Source organism: Papio anubis, chromosome 2 (assembly GCF_008728515.1).
Source record: "Papio anubis isolate 15944 chromosome 2, Panubis1.0, whole genome shotgun sequence".
Taxonomy (NCBI): Eukaryota; Metazoa; Chordata; class Mammalia; order Primates; family Cercopithecidae; genus Papio; species Papio anubis.
In genome coordinates this window covers 191986269-192003932 of record NC_044977.1, presented here as the reverse complement: position 1 = coordinate 192003932, position 17664 = coordinate 191986269, and the positions used below count along the sequence as shown (strand labels likewise).

The 17664-nt window shown below is 35.5% G+C and overlaps 1 protein-coding gene across 39 annotated transcripts in view; it reads right to left on the bottom strand.

Moving 5' to 3' along the window:
* The window catches only part of DLG1 (discs large MAGUK scaffold protein 1), a 279291-nt gene that overhangs the window by 23840 nt on the left and 237787 nt on the right, over positions 1 to 17664 (bottom strand). For 11 of the 39 annotated variants that reach the window (XM_021935047.2, XM_021935045.2, XM_021935052.2 and 8 more), the window contains 4 exons: positions 15121 to 15187; positions 9817 to 9916; positions 1635 to 1676; positions 920 to 955 (listed from right to left, as the gene is read on the bottom strand). In XM_021935047.2, coding sequence (XP_021790739.1) covers positions 920 to 955; positions 1635 to 1676; positions 9817 to 9916; positions 15121 to 15187 — 245 coding nt within the window. Of the gene's footprint in view, positions 1 to 919; positions 956 to 1634; positions 1677 to 9057; positions 9092 to 9816; positions 9917 to 15120; positions 15188 to 17664 lie in introns of all 39 variants that reach the window. The other 28 variants (XM_031663922.1, XM_009202009.4, XM_031663912.1 and 25 more) reach the window with 5 other exon arrangements.

Sequence of the window (17664 nt, the reverse complement as noted above, 5' to 3'; positions counted from 1 at the left end):
TTTTGAGATGGAGTTTTGCTCTTGTTGCCAGGCTGGTGTGTAATGGTGCGATCTCAGCTCACAGCAACCTCTACCTCCCGGGTTCAAGAGGTTCTCCTGCCTCAGCCTCCCGAGTAGCTGGGATTACAGACATGTGCCACCGTGCCCAGCTAATTTTGTATTTTTAGTAGAGATGGGGTTTCTCTGTGTTAGGCTGGTCTTGAACTCCCGACCTCAGGTGATCTGCCCGCCTTGGCCTCCCAAAGTGCTGGGATTATAGGCATGAACCACCACGCCCGGCCAAAAACTCTAGTTTTAAAATAACACACACCCCCCTCACCCCACACCGAAAATTAGAAAAGACTATGTTAACTCAAGTGGTTCAATGAAAGCAATCAATATTGGATAATGTATTTGAAGATTTTCTCTTTAATTATCAAGATCCTATAACAATTTTACCAGGAATTTTGCGATTGGTTATTATATGTATGTAGCTGTAGGTCTTTTAAATCCATACATTGGCATAAACATTCTTTTCTGCTTTAAAAGTGTGTATTTATTTGTTTTCAATTTTATTATTAAAGTATATAAAACTGGTATTTTATAAGCTGTTTTTTAAAGTACTGGATGTAAAACATGGCTTACATACTAGCAAACACATGCAATTTGAATATTTCACACCTTAATAATTCATGCAAATGGTAAGACAGACAGTATATACTTTCATTACCTCTTTTTAGCCTAGAAAGCCACTCAACTACCCTATAGTGGGTTCTGGTTATAAGCAATAAAATGCTGAAATACAGGAAATCATTTCCACACCAAAAAAAAATCATTAAGTAACTACTATGTAGAAAAATAATCAACCAAATGAATGATGGTTAAAAGTATATACTGTCAACATGAAAAAGTATTAGGGACTGATATTAACAGGATGGACCTTTTGAGCAGCCATACTCATCTGTAATCAAGATTACTTTCATATTAGACAGCAGTAAAAAAAGAAAGTTAGAAAAGCAATTTTAATTTTTAAGGTGCTACAACTGATATTATGTACCCTCCCCTTCTCCCATGCCCCAAGTCTGTTTAAAACATCACATGCTTGTGCAGTTCACTTAATAAAACCAAGAATATAAAACAGCAAAAGAGAAATTAGTATTATTTTTCGGGCAATCACTGAAAATATTCCCTTATTTCTTCTGTTCACCAAGTGCTGATGATAAACAATAACTTGACCCAGATCAGTACCGATGACAAAGAATAAAAAAGGAAATAAAGCTAATGATAATTTAGCATTACTGAAAAATACTGTTTTAGTGCTCATGTTAAAAACAGAATTATTAAACAGAATGTCAAAATACAAGTTTTCCCTCATTTAACTATTTGCTTCTTATAAAAAATACATATACATATATATCATGTACACCAATAATACTAAACTGTTTTTAGTATTGTATTAAAATTTTATAAATTAACCTCTACATATATAGTATGATTTTATTTTTCAAGTACAGAATTTTACTTGTCTCTCTCTGATTTTAAAATAAAGATCATATAACTTTAAGTTTTTAGAACGTATCACTAAGAATCCCTCCACCCCCGCAGAGGATGTATTACTCGAGATTACAAAAGAACAAGTAACTTAAGACACTTACGGTAACTACTTTCACTATCGCTGGCATTAGAAGTTACATGCTCTGAAATTGCAGGACAATGAAAAAAAGTAAAGAAAACAGTGTCATGAGTTTAAAAAGCAAATAATCAAAATAAAATGTTGCGATATAAGCCATATATAACAAAATAATTTTTTAAAAGCATTTTTTATTTTCTTTAAAAATATTATTTTTTTCAAATAATAAATATTAGCAAAGGAAAACACCTGTAATTAAGGACAATGTCTTATTTTTGTACAACACAGTTTCTGAACAAATCTATTAGAAATAGCAACTAGAATATGTCAAAAGGGCAAAGTGATCCTGAATTAGTCCAAATGTAGACATAAAACCCAATGGAGAAAATAGTTGGCACTATTTCAGTTTTTGAAACGGCAGTAACTGGCAAAGGGGACAAACTATTTAAGCAGATAGATGCCCATTTTAATGAAGGGATGTCTTAAAAATAAAGAGATCATCTTATTTTCAGTCCAGCTTCACTCCTGTTTCTGAAGATGAAAATCCATGTTTCTGAGATCATACAGATAAAGGATTTTAGAAGTCATAAATTCAAATGTCTCGGCTGGAAGGGAATGCACCAATGGTGGCACTGCATTTTAAAACCAACTAATATTTCTTAGAAACTCTGCTTTGATAAGACTGACAGTGGCTGCTTTGCAAAACATAAAAAAGACAATGAAAACAAACACACCCAGCCAAAAACTGCCTGTCCCCTCCTTAAAGGTGACCCGTTTCACGACTTCATTGCTTAGTAAACCACAGGCACGCTCCTCATCCATGTAAATGTGATCTCGAGTATTCTCTCAATAAATATCCCCCTTGCATTAAACAAAGACTAACAGATTTATTTCTAAAAAATAAAAATAAAACTTTCAACGAGACAGGGAAACTGACATTTTTATTTTAACTTTTTTTTTTTAAATTAAAGGGACAGGGCCTCACTCTGTTGCTCAGGTAGGAGTGCAGTGGTATGACTATAGCTCACTGCAGCCTCCACCTCCTCTCCTGGGCTTCTGTGAACCTCCCATCTTAGCCCAGAGTGGCTGGGACTTCAGGTATGTACCACCATGCCCTGCTAAAATTTTGTTTTTTTAATAAAAGAGACAAGTCTCAACCATGTTGCCCAGACTGGTCTCAAACTCCAGGCCTCAAGGGATCCTCCCATTTCAGCTTCCCAAAGTGCTGGGATTACAAGTGTGAACCACCACACCACATAGCTGGAAATTTCTTTTTTTCTTTTTTCTGAGACAGTCTCTTTTTTTGAGACAGTCTTCCTTTGTTGCCCAGGTTGGAGTGCAGTGGCACGATCTCAGCTCACTGCAACCTCTGCCTCCTAGGTTTAAGCAATTCAATTCTTGTGTCTCAGACACCTGAGTACCTGGCACTACAGGTGTATAGCACCACGCCCAGCTAATTGTTCTATTTTTAGTAGAGACTGGTTTCACCATGTTGGCCAGGCTGATACTGAACTCCTGAGATCAAGTGATCCGTCTGCCTTGGCCTCCCAAAGTGCTGAGATTACAGGCATGAGCTACTGCGCCTGGGTGGAAATAAAATTTTTTAAGGTAAAAAAAAGTTTGAGGCTGGGCATGGTGGCACACGCCTGTAATCCCAGCACTTTGCGAAGGTGAGGCAGGAGGATCACTTAAGACCAGGAGTTCGAGATCGGCTTGGGTAATATGGAGAGACACTGTCTGGGGGAAAAAAAAAAAAGTGCTGGGCTTGGTGGTGCATGTCTGTAATTCTAGCTATTCAGGAGGTTAAGGTGGGAAGACCACTCAAGCCAAAGGGTTCCAGGCTGCAGTGAGCTATGAACATACCACCGCACTCCAGCGTGAGTGACAGTGTGAGATCCTGTCCCTAAGAAACAAAAACAAAAAAGAAAAAAGTTTGAAGATAAGTATCTGCTATACCATACCACTCACTGAGTCTCCTAAAATCAAGTATCACTATTAAAACGTACAGTGAATGGTTGAACTTAAGATTTCAAATTAAATAAGATTTTTGAACTGCTATCATAATGAAAAATAAGTCTGTTATTCTAACTTTCAAAGACAAGATATAACTTTCTTAATCATGATTACATACATTTTAAATAAAGCAGGCACTTTAAAAATTGCAAGAAGAATTCACTAATATATGTAAGCACATGTAAAATGGTAGGTTTTTCTTTTTTTTTTGAGATGGAGTCTTGCTCTGTTCCCCAGGCTGGAGTGCAGTGGCAAGATCTCGGCTCTCTACAACCTCCGCCTCCCGGGTTCAAGCTATTCTCCTGCCTCAGCCTCCTGAGTAGCTGGGATTACAGGTGTGCAGCACCACACCCAAATTTTTGTATTTTTAGTAGAGACTGGGTTTCGCCATGTTGGTTAGGCTGGTCTTGAACTCCTGATCTCAGGAGATCTACCTGACTCGGCCTCCCAAAGTGCTGGGATTACAGGCTTGAGCCACCGCACCTGGTCAAATGGTAGGTTTTTTAAAAGCTTATGTTAAAATATTTCTTTCTATGTCACCACATGGGCTTGATAGCAATACTTTAAAATTGGTGTATAATATTCTATTAGATTGATAAATTATTTACCTTGCTATTTATTATTTAGATATTTTTATTTGCTTTAAACCGTTTTTCACAAGTATCAACAATTATGAATGTCTTCATTTATATATACCTTTTAACTTTTTGTCCTATTTCCTTAAATTTCATTCCCAGAAACACGCCATATTAAAAAAAAAGAGTTATTCTGTTTATATTAGCATTGGTATCACCCTCTGCCATCTCTAGTTTGTAAACTAAAGAAAAATTAGTTATTGCAATGGGGTGAAGGGAGGGGAGTATAAGTGGGAGTACAGAAGAAACAGAATTGGTAAATTTTCAGTTGACAATTATGAAAGCTGGATAAACAAATACTTGCAGGGTTTATTTTTACTACTCTTCTACTATTGAATGTATCTGATATTTATATAATAAAAAGTTTAAGTTACCAAAATCTCTTCACTATCTCTTTTTTTGGGATTTCTTCTACTCACCTTAAACCCTCTAAGATTGCCAAAAGCTATACAACAATCAAACTCTGCAAGTTCTTTCAAATATCATCCTACTTAGCTCTTCTACAATAAAACCTCACTACTCAAAGTATGGTCCTTGGAACAGCATCATCATCATTGTTTGGAATGTTACTAGAAAAATAAAATGTTTTTCTTCTGATAATTGAAAATGTTCCTTGTAAAAGCATTTTCCCGAAGAAGACAGTCAAATAACCAATAAACATACAGAAAAGTGTTCAAGTTAATTACTTGTCAGGGAAACACAAATTAAAACCACAAAGGGTGTCTCTACCACCCACCAGAATGGCTAAAGTGAAAACACAAAACAGACACGTCAAGCATCGACAACGATATGCAGCAACGGGGGTTCATATACTAGGAACGGGCCAACTGGGAAAACTACTTGGGAAAACTGGCAATATCTACTAAGGCTGGACAAGTGTATCTATATGACCCAGCAATTCCTTTCCTAGCTATTTCCCCAACAGAAAGGCATATATATGCTTACCACAAGACATGCGTTAAGAATGTTCAAAGTAACACTATTTAAAATAGCTCCAAACATATGTTTATTTATAAGACTGAGACAATATGTGTAGTTTCATATTTTACTTTTTTCATATATAGTGAGCATTTCCCCATGTCATTATCTTTAAATATGATTTTTGATGGTTATGGAATATTACATAGTATGGATAAATCATACTTTATCAGGCACTTCCTAATTGTAAGGCATTTTGCCACGGTTTTAATTTTTTATTTTGCTGTTATTACTAAATAATATTATAATAAGCATTCTAATATATAAGGCTTTATCTCTATCTTTAATTACATCCTTAGGATAAATTCTTTGAAGAGTATTTAGTGGGTCAAAAGATGTGCTTTTTCACAAAGGCTGTGCCGGTTTACACTCCTAATTGTGACACATTAAAAGCAGGCTTCAGCAGAACTCTCTTCGTCACAGGTTTTCCTTTTAAACAAAAGTCTGCAAAGTGACGGGTGAAACATCATTTTGCTTATCACCACTAGGAATTAAACATTTTTTATATGCTTATTTCATCTGCTCATCTTTTGAGCACTCTTGTCCAGCTTTCTAATGGAGAGTTAGCTTGTTTCTTATTATCTGTTAAATAGTGTAAAGGTATTATCCCTGTGGCATACATGATACAAACACATTCTTCAAGTTTTTATTTTTATTTTGTTTTTGATAGCTTTTTTTTTTTTTTTTTTTTTAAAGATGGAGTCTTGCTATGTCACCCAGGCTGGAGAGCAGTGGCGTGATCTCGGCTCACTGCAACCTTCACCTCCCAGCTTCAAGTGATTCTCCTGCCTCAGCCTCCTGAGTAGCTTGGATTATAGGTGTGCACCACCATGCCTGGCTAATTTTTGTACTTTTAGTAGAGACGGGGTTTTGCCATGTTGGCCAGGTTGGTCTCGAATTCCTGACCTCAGGTGATCTGCTGGCCTCAGCCTCCCAAAGTGCTGGGATTACAGGCGTGAGCCACCGTGCCCAGACTATGATGTTTGATGAACAGATCTATTTCAAATCTCTCTAACCGAGTTTTATCATTGTACTCAAACGTTTCTTCCTGATAGAGTATATCATGTTTCTCTTCTGGCTCTCCTCTAATACTACATCATCAATCTGAAGCAATGATACTACTCTTACATCCTATTCGTAATGCAAATGAAGATAAGTCTGTTTTTGGTATTTACAAGCTCTGCACAACTATGTGTACGTCTTTAAAATGAGAAGAAAGAAAAGACATATGTAGCAGGAAACCTATGTGCCTGAGGAAATTTTTGAGGTGTTATACAAAATGGAAAGTTGTAAAAATGGAAAGGCTACATGTAATAAGAACAAACCTTGTCTCAAATCTTACGTCATAATTTTACTTCTGAGTACCTTATGTATCTTTTATTGAGTTATATTTCCTTTCAGTCTCTGTTAAAGGAATCTTACCTAGTTTTAGTCCCCTGAGCTTTTTCAAAATTACCTCCTTTAAAGCATAAAAGCTGCACAGGCTTTTATTTCTAGCTTTTCACAAATGATGATTTAGCTGCATTCTCCCAAACTTCCATCGCACTCTCATTAGTTCTGTTTAGCAAAATTAGGTTTGATAAAACAATTTCTCTGTTTTTGCTACTGTCAACAGGGCAAATAAATAATTTACCTGACTCTCTTCTTCTCCTCAGAATAAAGAACAAATGAATTCATGTCTATGCAAAGCATTCTATGGTATCACTTCTGTTTCTCTGCTCTTCAATTAAATATCCCATTTTTCACAGGTTGTATGAATTTACAGCAGATATACATTTTTTTCTTGATATTCTAGTGTTATTCTGTGTCTCTTCAATAGGTGGGGTTCCCTGGAGTAACCTAACCTCTGCTTGGGGTTCTTTGAGTTTTGTTCCAGTAAGGCCTGATGACTACCTATATTAAGTTGCATTTATTTTCTTATATTAAAGTCTCTCAAGATTTTGCTTAGTTTATGCCCTATATTCTTAACTTTAGAATATAAGCAACTGAGGCCTCACGTAATGTCCTTGAACACATCCTTCTTCCCAGTATTTACTACTATATAATCATGGGCACCTTGTCAACTGCCTTATGTCATCTATTTTATGTGATAACCTCCATCATATCCAGTTTTAGAATTTTACTGATATTTTTCTGTCTTCTCCTACATTTTCTGAATAAAATCTTGATCTGATGATCAAGTTACCAGGTGAATAAATTCTTTTAATTTCTGTGAGATGAAGCACAGAAATCTATTATTCAAGGGATCTTAGGTCACTCTCCAGAAAATAAAATATTTTTCTGAATAATGTTGTCTGATAATCAGTTACTATTTTTCATATTATTTCTCTTTCAAAGTCCCAATCTTCAATTAGAACCAGAGATATAGGGTCAAGGTATAATTATCATGTATTGTAACATCAATATGGGAACCAAATTCTTCATTTAGTTTCTTTTTCTAAGAGTTTCCTATGTCTCTGTTCACTTAACAGATAAGAAAAATCTATGGGTCCATTTGTTGATCCATACCACCTCTAAAGTATGTTATCAATCTCAAAATAAATTCTATTGCATACATAAACTGTGGTAGTATCTTCCAGTTTTAGAGGTTTTCATTGATAATTTTCCCCAAACATAAGAGATTAAACAATGCGTGCCACTACTGATAGGAAATCTGTGGTCCTTACTAAATCCTATAAAGGCACCTGCAGAAATAACAAAGTGTGTCTAACAGAAAGAGTTGTACATAAACACACTGTCCTCAATCTAATACAAACTTAAATCACTACGGTTGAAATAAAAGTACCTACAGTTTAGATTAAAATTCCAGTATAAACTTAGCATAAATCAGAAAAATGCCTCATGTAAAATTTAATGCTTATTAATGTAGGTCTTAGAAAGTTAGAAGATATTGGCTATATGCTTAATGATCAATGAGTTAACAAAGAAGTTTCAAAATGTTTAATAATCTAAACAGAAAGAACCATTTAGAAAACATGAGATTAAAAGATTACTTCTATGAGTCACTGTAACCTCAAGTTACTCAGTAATGTTTGGTAAATTTTCATAGTTAAGCAATTTGAAAACACGCGCAAATTAAAAATTTTATTTGCTAAAATGGCTTCTTGCTTCATTCATTCATTCCAACATTTATTGAATGACTTCTACATACTAGAACCTGTGTGAAGCTTTACATGAAGATTAAGGAACTAGCTAGAAAATTAAACAAGAACAGCAGCAACAAAAACCAAAAACAAAGGCAACATCTTAGCTAAAGGAAAAACAAAATAGTTCTTATACTCTGGTGGTAACTTACAACTTTCTCAAAAAAAAAAAAAAAAGAGATACACAACTTATCCCCTCAATAAACTGCTACTTGCATAGTATTCTATTGTGTTTTATGTTTTTATATTATAGCAATGCTTTTCTAACACATAATCAAAATAATTTTAGATTATTTTAACAGAAAAAAAGGGGGAACATAAAACTCCAAGGAAGCATATTTCTACATTCTAATAATGAGGGTACACTTAACAAAATCTTAAAAATTTTTATATTTTAAAAGTTCCTAGCAAAAGTAACTGTCATAAAAATTACAAAAAGGAAAATATAGTTATGAGCATTTTTCAAATGACATGTGAAAAACAAAAATAAAAACAAAAATTATGTATTATAGAAATAAAAGTCCCAAGCATGTGATAAACATGCAAATTCTAAAAGCAATCTAAATCATACACCTCCTTATGCCAGAAAGGCACTACCACGAATCTCCAAACGTATCTGAATAAGGTAGGTCTGTAGATGGAGGTTAAAAAATAACTTGGGAGTATTTTGATCACTTACTCAGGCCTTTTGATCCCATGTCGTCAGGGATCTCCTGTAGAGGGTAGTCCCCAGAGAGCAAGCAATAAAAAGATAATCAAAGAAAATAGTTGTCAGTAATGCATGAAATTGGTGCTACAGTAGGAGACAGTTCCAAGACCATTACAGGTACATCTATCTTACAGAGCATTTTTACAGATTTCTAGAACTTTGAAATGAGCTAGCTGCTAACTGTAATCTACCAAAAGAATGAAAGTTCTAGCAGGAAGGCTGATTCAGGGCGAGAAGCAAAATTTTAGACCATTTCTTGCTATTTTAAAAGTAAAATCCAGATGGTCTACATATAATGAAGAAATAGGATAAAATGGAATGATTCCAGAGAATCCAGTATCAAAGACTCACAATGTTATACCTAGAAATCAACAGGTAGCTTCTCATGTATTCATGTTCCACCTCTAAAATATTCTTTGAATGTATGAATGTGAAGTGTTTTTCATAAAAATCTTTCCTTCAAATAATTGCATTGATTTATACATATTTATATGTTCAAATTATAAACATATAACTGGAAAATAATGTTTGCTTTAAATTAAGAATTCCTAAGGTACCAGAAAAAGTTAAGATAGGCATACAAATTAATTTATATCTGTTAAGTTGCCCTTGAAGACAATTAGCAACCTGCTGCAGCTCTTGAAACTGTCTCCATGGTAACAACCAACTGCAGGGCAGTAGGTCCCTCTCCATTTTATTTTCAGTTGACCACTGGATCCACATACTTACGGTCAGCATCACTTGTTTCCTGCTCACTCTGGTCCTTGTTCTTGTAGAAGGGGAATTTTCGGGAAAAGAGGTTCTTTTTACGCTTGTCATTGAATGACTGCTGAAGAAGAGAAGGAGGGGCAAAACAAAGGGATGTCTACTGTCTGTGTGTACAAAGGCCCAGCCTAGCAGCTCTGTGGAAGCTGACTCCTATGACCACAGTGTGCAGTTTGTATATGATTTTTACTTTAATCTCATGTAAAGTGAATTTCTACTTTTGAATAAATTCTAACATTTTGCAACTGAAAATACTTAAGAATTTCAAAGAGCGTAGTTCATTTATACCTAAAAATAAAAATGCTACTTGACAAAAAAAGGCAAATCAGTTACTACTACAGTACAAACGAAGCTAACATTTGTTTATACTCATCTACATTTTTCCAGAAAAATTTCCAAGTATTATGTGCTCTACAGCAAAAGATATTTAATGCTACTTTGCTGCTCAATTACGTTTTATTCATTAGGAAGTAATCTTCGTTTTATTTTGGCCTGACCATAGTTATTCCTTTATCTCTTTTTTTTGGCTATGATGAGCTAACAGAAAAGTCATTGTTTAAAAAGTAAACCAAAATGATTATGAGAAAGTTGCTAATGCTGAATATTTAAAAACAAACAAAATTTTTTTTTTTTTTGGAAGAGGATAAAAGGTAACTAAATGCTTATGAGCCAGAAAATGGGAAGAAAACTAAAAGGCCCATCAAGCACACAGAGTCCAGCAAGAGATTTATCAATGCCATCTCTAGCCAAGCAAGAAGTCAGAAGTCTCCTGACCAATGTGAATGCTATCAGTACTGACTTCTTTATTCTTAAGTTCTACTCTACTTATTTAAAAAAGTATACATAAATAACATAGAACCACATCCAATCATTGGCACCATGTCCTTCACAGGGAATAAAAAGTCTGGTGTCCACCAAAGCCACAAGGCAATTAAGATTCTAACAGTTTATATGTAATTGTAATGTGGGAGTTGAGCAGTTGATCTGATGTCTCTTCTTGCACACATGTTGGAAATAAGTTTTTCCTTGAATATCCCATTTGTACATTCATATATTTAAGAGTATGTGGCACAAAAATGATGAGGCTATCAAAGAGAAATGGCTTCGTTTGTTATTTCTCTGTCATAGGCATTCACGTTTGGAAGGAAACAGGTTTACCTACCAGTGACACTAAGAATTATTAGTTTTTGGAGGGGGAAGAGAAAAATATAAAGAATAGAATTTTTTTGTTCTGATCTTTATGAGTTTATACACATTTTAAGATGCTGCATTTTTCATTATTTTGAAGCGTATTGACATGAACAGCGTGTTTTTAGCATGTCCTTATTTTACGCATGCGATGCCAGGTGATTAGGGTGAAGTAGCCAGGTGCGGTGGCTCACATCTGTAATCCCAGCACTTTGGTAGGCCAAGGCAGGAGGATTGCTTGAGGCCAGGAGTTCAAAACCAGCCTAGGCAACATGGCGAAATCCCATCTCAACAACAACAAAAAAATTAGCTGGGAGTGGGGGTGTGCGACTGTAGTCTCAGCTACTCAGAAGACTGAGGCAGGAGGATCGCTTGAACCCAGGAGTTTGAGGCTACAATGAGCTATGATCACACCATTGCATTCCAACCTGGGTGACAGAGTGAGAACTTTTCTTTAAATTAAAAAAAAAAAAAAAAAAAAAAGTGAAGTGGATTAAAGTGACTTTTAGCTCAAATTCTATGACTTGAGAAGACTTATTCTGATAAAGATCTTTATAAAAACAAGGTTAAACTTTTATTTTTACCTTTTCATATAATTAATTCAGGATTAATAAGTTCACAGTTCATTAGCCAAGCAGACTGTCTTGAAATCAATCTTAAAGTTTGAAGGCTCTGAGGAACTAGATAAAAAAGACCTCTAAGTAGAAGTTAAAAATTCAATCAACAGAAAAAGTATTGTGGGGAAATCTGGGCTTGTAACTATTTTATAAACTGTCAAGTAGCATTATTTGAATAAAAATCTTTGTTCAAATCCAAATTTTAGAAAGGAGAAAGAGGAGAAAGTGTTTTAGCAGAAAAAATTATGGTAATCTAATTTAGGGAAAAACTAAATCTTTTCGTTCATAAGACTCAATGGTTTTGAATTTAGCAATAATTTTTATATCTGATACAACTGATGTGTTTTTTATAAAAGTGTATTCATCCCTCTTACTGCATCTATAGTGGTCAGAGTCAGTTTCACAGCAAACAACCAAAAGAAACATGAAGTTTAAAATGTCTGATTCTTATTATCTTTGCAGTTAGCCAAAATGAGATATCATAAAGATATCATAATATAGGACAGAGAGAAATGCTTGTTAGTTAAGAAATGTATTAATTGTATCACATTTAATATCCTCCTGGTGAAGAACTTATTAAAAGTGAAAAAAATAGCACAAGCAACCAAGACAAAAATGTGTAGGGAAAACACAAAATTGAAGACTTGCTACCTCCAGTTTCTCTGTATTTTCAATCAAAAGTACTACATTTAATACTTACTGCCATTAACGCTATATTGTAAGAGAGACAGTGTAATATAAGAATTGATAAAATATCATAAATTCATGATACATATATTAAATATCTACATACATAATTTCCACATGTAGTATTTCAAAATAGCCAAATGAATGTTAGACATGTTAGTGAGAAACTAAAATGTTGTAAGTCTGTAGTAAAAATAAAGTCCATAATCACTAGAACTATGTAAGGAAAGGAGGAGGAGGAGGAGGAGGAGGAGGAGGAAATGGTATTATAGAAAGAAATGCAGTTCTGATCAATGGCAAGCGTATTTTTACCCCACTCAGTATCATGCATAGTTTTGGTGCTGTGTTAGAACACAGTGACTCTGTATAAAGTTGGTTACAGTCAACAAACAAGACTAAGATTTAAACACGTCGTTAATTCAGTTAACTTCTTACAGTATGAAAGAAAAGTTACAACATGCAACCTTTTTCAATTTATTGATGGTATATTGTACTAAATCATTTTTAAAGATATACATAAAACAAGCGCAAAAAAATTCACATTTTTCAAATCCTGAGCATTTACCTGGGATTTTTCCTCTAATACAAATTTCTATTTTAATATTACTTCAGGTCACACTATATAATTTAGTATTTTTCTGAAAGCTACAAGTAAATTTTAAAGGAATTTACCATTTCTAAAAAACTGAATGTAACATACAATTTTCTCAGATTTAACTTCTTGAACCAAAGATATTTCTCATCTTTTAAATTTTAAAGCTTTAAGTCTGAGTGCTTAGTGATACCAGAGATGTTCAGAGTAAATTTATTTGCTAAGTTAACATTCCACATTCATTTCAAATATTATCAAAATTTTTATTAAAAAATTTTGTCTAGTATTAAAAAAAAAACCCCAAACATAAAACATTGCTATAAATGGTATTTACATAACATGTATTCAGTTTGGTCTCCAGGCTTACTGCTGGAATATTCCACTGCAGTGAGTTCAGGATTATTAACAATTACATCCACAATATGGGATGAAGCCTGTACCATCTTTCTCATCTATTGACAGCCCAAATATTTAGATGCAAGCAGGACTTAAAGTGAAGGAAAAATAAATACACTTCTAAAATATATTATGAAAGAAGTGATATATTTCTTTCCTTTTTTTTTTTTTGAGACAGGGTCTCACTGTGTCACCCAGGCTGGAGAGCAGTGGCATGATCATGGCTCACTACAGCCTGGACGTCCTGGGCTTAAGCAATCCTTCCACTTCAGCCACGGGGGCAGCTGGGACTACAGGTACAAGCCTTCACGCCTGGCTAATTTTTTACATTTTTTTTTTCAGAGATTGGGTCTCGCTATGTTGCCCAGGCTGGTACTGAACTCCTGGGCTCAAGTGATCCTCCCACCCTGGACTCCTAAATTGCTGGGTTACAGGAGTAAGCCGCCATGCCTAGCCTCGATATATTTTTTTTTTCTTTTGACAGGATCTCCCTCTGCTGCCCAGGCTGGAGTGCAGAGGCGCAATTATGGCTCACTGCAGCTTTGACCTCTGGTGCTCAAGCAATTATCTTGCCTCAGCCTCCCAAATAGCTGGGACTATAGGCATATGCCACCAAGCCTGGCTAATGGATATTTTCTTGATCATCTACAAACTTCTCCTCATGACTAGCACTTTGTTTCTGCCAAATAAAATTTCATATTGATTCCAACATTTAAAACACAGATTCTCTTAAGAAATTAAAGCAGGAATAATGTGGGGAAAGAACAAAAAAATTTCCAAAAATTTGCTTGCAACAACTTGTAAACTTAAGATTATGACTTAGCATTTCTGAAATGCCTATTTTCTTAGCAGGGTCATTATTAAATTATCTGCCATGATTAACACTAGTAACACAAATTTCTTTTCTTTTTTGAGACAGAGTCTCACTCTGTCGCCCAGGCTAGAGCGCAGTGGTGCGATCTTGGCTCAATGCAAGCTCTGCCTCCCGGGTTCAAGTGATTCTTGTGACTCAGCCTCCAGAGTAGCTGGGATTACAGATGCCCGCCACCACGCCCCGCTAATTTTTGTATTTTTGGCTTTGCCATGTTGGCCAGGTTGGTCTCGAACTCCTAACCTCAGGTGATCTGCCTGACTTGGCCTCCCAAAGTGCTGGGATTACAGGCATGAGCCACCATGCCCGGCCTAGTAACACAAATTTCTTTTTTTTTTTTTTTTTTTTTGAGACGGAGTCTCGCTCTGTCGCCCAGGCTGGAGTGCAGTGGTGTGATCTCAGCTCACTGCAAACTTTGCCTCCCAGGTTTATGCCGTTCTCCTGCCTCAGCCTCCAGAGTAGCTGGGACTACAGGCGCCCGCCACCTCGCCCGGCTAGTTTTTTGTATTTTTTTAGTAGAGATGGGGTTTCACCGTGTTAGCCAGGATGGTCTCGATCTCCTGACCTTGTGATCCGCCCGTCTCGGCCTCCCAAAGTGCTGGGATTACAGGCTTGAGCCACCGCGCCCGGCCGCAAATTTCTAATTGGAAGTTGAAAGAAGGTCAAATACATTTCATTTATAAAAATAAGCTTGACCAAAAGTATGTCGTTAATAATATACTGAATGATAGTTTTGATAATTTGGAAGGGTCTGTGAAATGGTTGCTTTAATTTAACAAATGCTTACTTAAGTATCTACTATTGTAAAGCACCGTGGCAAGAACTGATCATGATTGATTACTATAGCAAAATCCTTTTTATTTTAACAATGTAGCTCAAACAGGAATTATGAAAATGTAGAGATTTCAAATACTCACCCCTTTATCTCTCGTTTTAGAATTGAATTTCACTGTTTTTAATCGGGCTCGTTCTTTCTTCTCAACTCTGTCAAAGTACAGAATGTTATTTTTTTTAAGTAAAACAAACACATCTAGGGGTCTTACTAGAAATAACCAGAATTGGCCGGGCGCGGTGGCTCACGCCTGTAATCCCAGCACTTGGGGAGGCCGAGGCGGGCGGATCACAAGGTCAGGAGATCGAGACCATGGTGAAACCCCGTCTCTACTAAAAATAGAAAAAATTAGCCGGGCGCAGCGGCGGGCGCCTGTAGTCCCAGCTACTCGGGAGGCTGAGGCAGGAGAATGGCGTGAACCCGGGAGGCGGAGCTTGCAGTGAGCCGAGATTGCGCCACTGCACTCCAGCCTGGGCAACAGAGCAAGACTCCGTCTCAAAAAAAAAAAAAAAAAAAAAAGAAAGAAATAACCAGAATTGATATCTTTAAAATGGGCATTTTTATATTGTAAAACCTTTAGGAGCCATCTAGGTTTGCACTCTCAAATTAGAATTGCTGAAAAATGAAACAAAGGGCTCATTTTATTATGAAACAAAACCTGATGCTATGACCTATCAATACACAGTACATAGGTGTAGGAGTATCAATACACAGTACAGACATGTATACTTTTATACATACACTCAGTTACAAAATTATATGAAAGTATGTGGCACCATTTCTGAGTTTAACAATTTTCCAAGTTTTGTTTATTTTTAAGTATTAGCTTAGCATGAAGCACATATGCTAAAAATTAAGCTTGAGAAAGAGAAAGCAAATGTGGCAAAACGTTAAAAATTGGTGACAGTGGGACAAGGATATGTGGATGTTCATTGTATACTGCCTTTTTTTGTACTCACTTTTCTATAGCTCTGAAACTTTTAATAATAAAAAGGTGGGATATTTAAAAATTAAGCTTAATTCTAATGATACGTGTGTGTGTGTATGTAAATATATAACCAGTCACAGTTATTAAAGTAAGAGTTTTAAAGTACTTTTGGAAAGATACATAAGAACTGTTAAATCTTTACCCCATGGAGGTGAAATGGGTGTTGTGAGAGAGAGCCTATAAAGCTTTCATATCTTTTAAATTCTGAACTTTACCTATTGAAAATAAGCAAGCAAATAAAACTACAATGAGACAAATTTTTATGTAGATTGTAACACTAATGTAAATCTTATACAATTTCATGTAAATTAAGCTTTCATAAATTTTCCAATTTCAACACAGCAATTATGTTAGTGTATAACAGAAAAGCCTACCAAAACAAGCCTATGAATAAATGTATTTTATTTTTTCCTTATTATCTCTCTATTTAGTTTTACTATGGGTACAGCAGGACCTTAGCATTCATGAATTTAAGTTGTAAATTTAAGTCCAGGAGTGGTGGCTCATGCCTGCAATCGCAGCACTTTGGGAGGCTGAGGCAGGCAGATCACAAGGTGAGGAGTTCAAGACCAGCCTGGCCAACATGGTGAAACCCTGTCTCTACTAAAAATACAAAAATTAGCCAGGCACTGTGGTGCGTGTCTGTAATCCCAGCTACTTGGGAGGCTGAGGCAGGAGGATCAGTTGAATCCAGGAAGTGGAGGTTGCAGTGAGCCAAGATCGCGCGCCACTGCACTCTAGCCTGGGCGACACAGCAAGACTCCGTCCCCACCACAAACAAAAAAAATTAAAGCTCATGATTTTTACTATTCAAGAACAATTCTGAGGCTACATGACCTGAATAATTTATAATCTTGCCTAAGTACTTATTAACAGCACCACAAAACTAGCATTTAGCGGGTGAGCATTTACAACTCAACTTTATTTTCTAATCATTATCTTCTTTAGTACACAGCTCAGCAACTTAAATTGTCTATATTTGTAAATATTATTCCTGAAAGAAAGCCAAGAATTGTAGGAATTACAATTCCTATGTTATTTTAGAAGAGGTCTAAGAAAGACACAGTTCTATTTAAGAAAAGGTAAGTTTTGAATACATTCAAGAACCAAATGGCATAATTAGTTGTGGTTTCTTACTGTATTTCACGGGAGTAAGATTATATTCTGCAATGCTACTCATGAATTTGGAAATTGGCAGAGGTCTCAAGACATCTTTCTTACATTATTTCTTGCTTTAAAACACAGTCTCACAGAATTTTTGTACAAAATGAAAACAAAAGTCTCTCCAATGAAGCCAACAGTGTTTATTATTGGGTGCAGGCACAGAAAGCCTTTGCAAGGTATGAGACTCCAAGAACTAAGACAATTTTTAGGATCTCTGACCTTGATATTTAAGATGTAAGATTTCTACTGACTCAACAAGGCATAGAGGAAGCATTTCCCAATTTAAAGCAGACTATGTTCTATTTCTGGAAAAAAGTTATGCTGATTGCTGCACTGCTAAAAGAGGATTTGCCATCAACTGTAAGATCTAGCCAAATAGTTGGATCATGCTAAATATATGGATATAGCCACAGCAGTTATAAGCCCCAAAATCATAATTATAAATCTTGATTATAATTTAATACTACTACTTTTAAA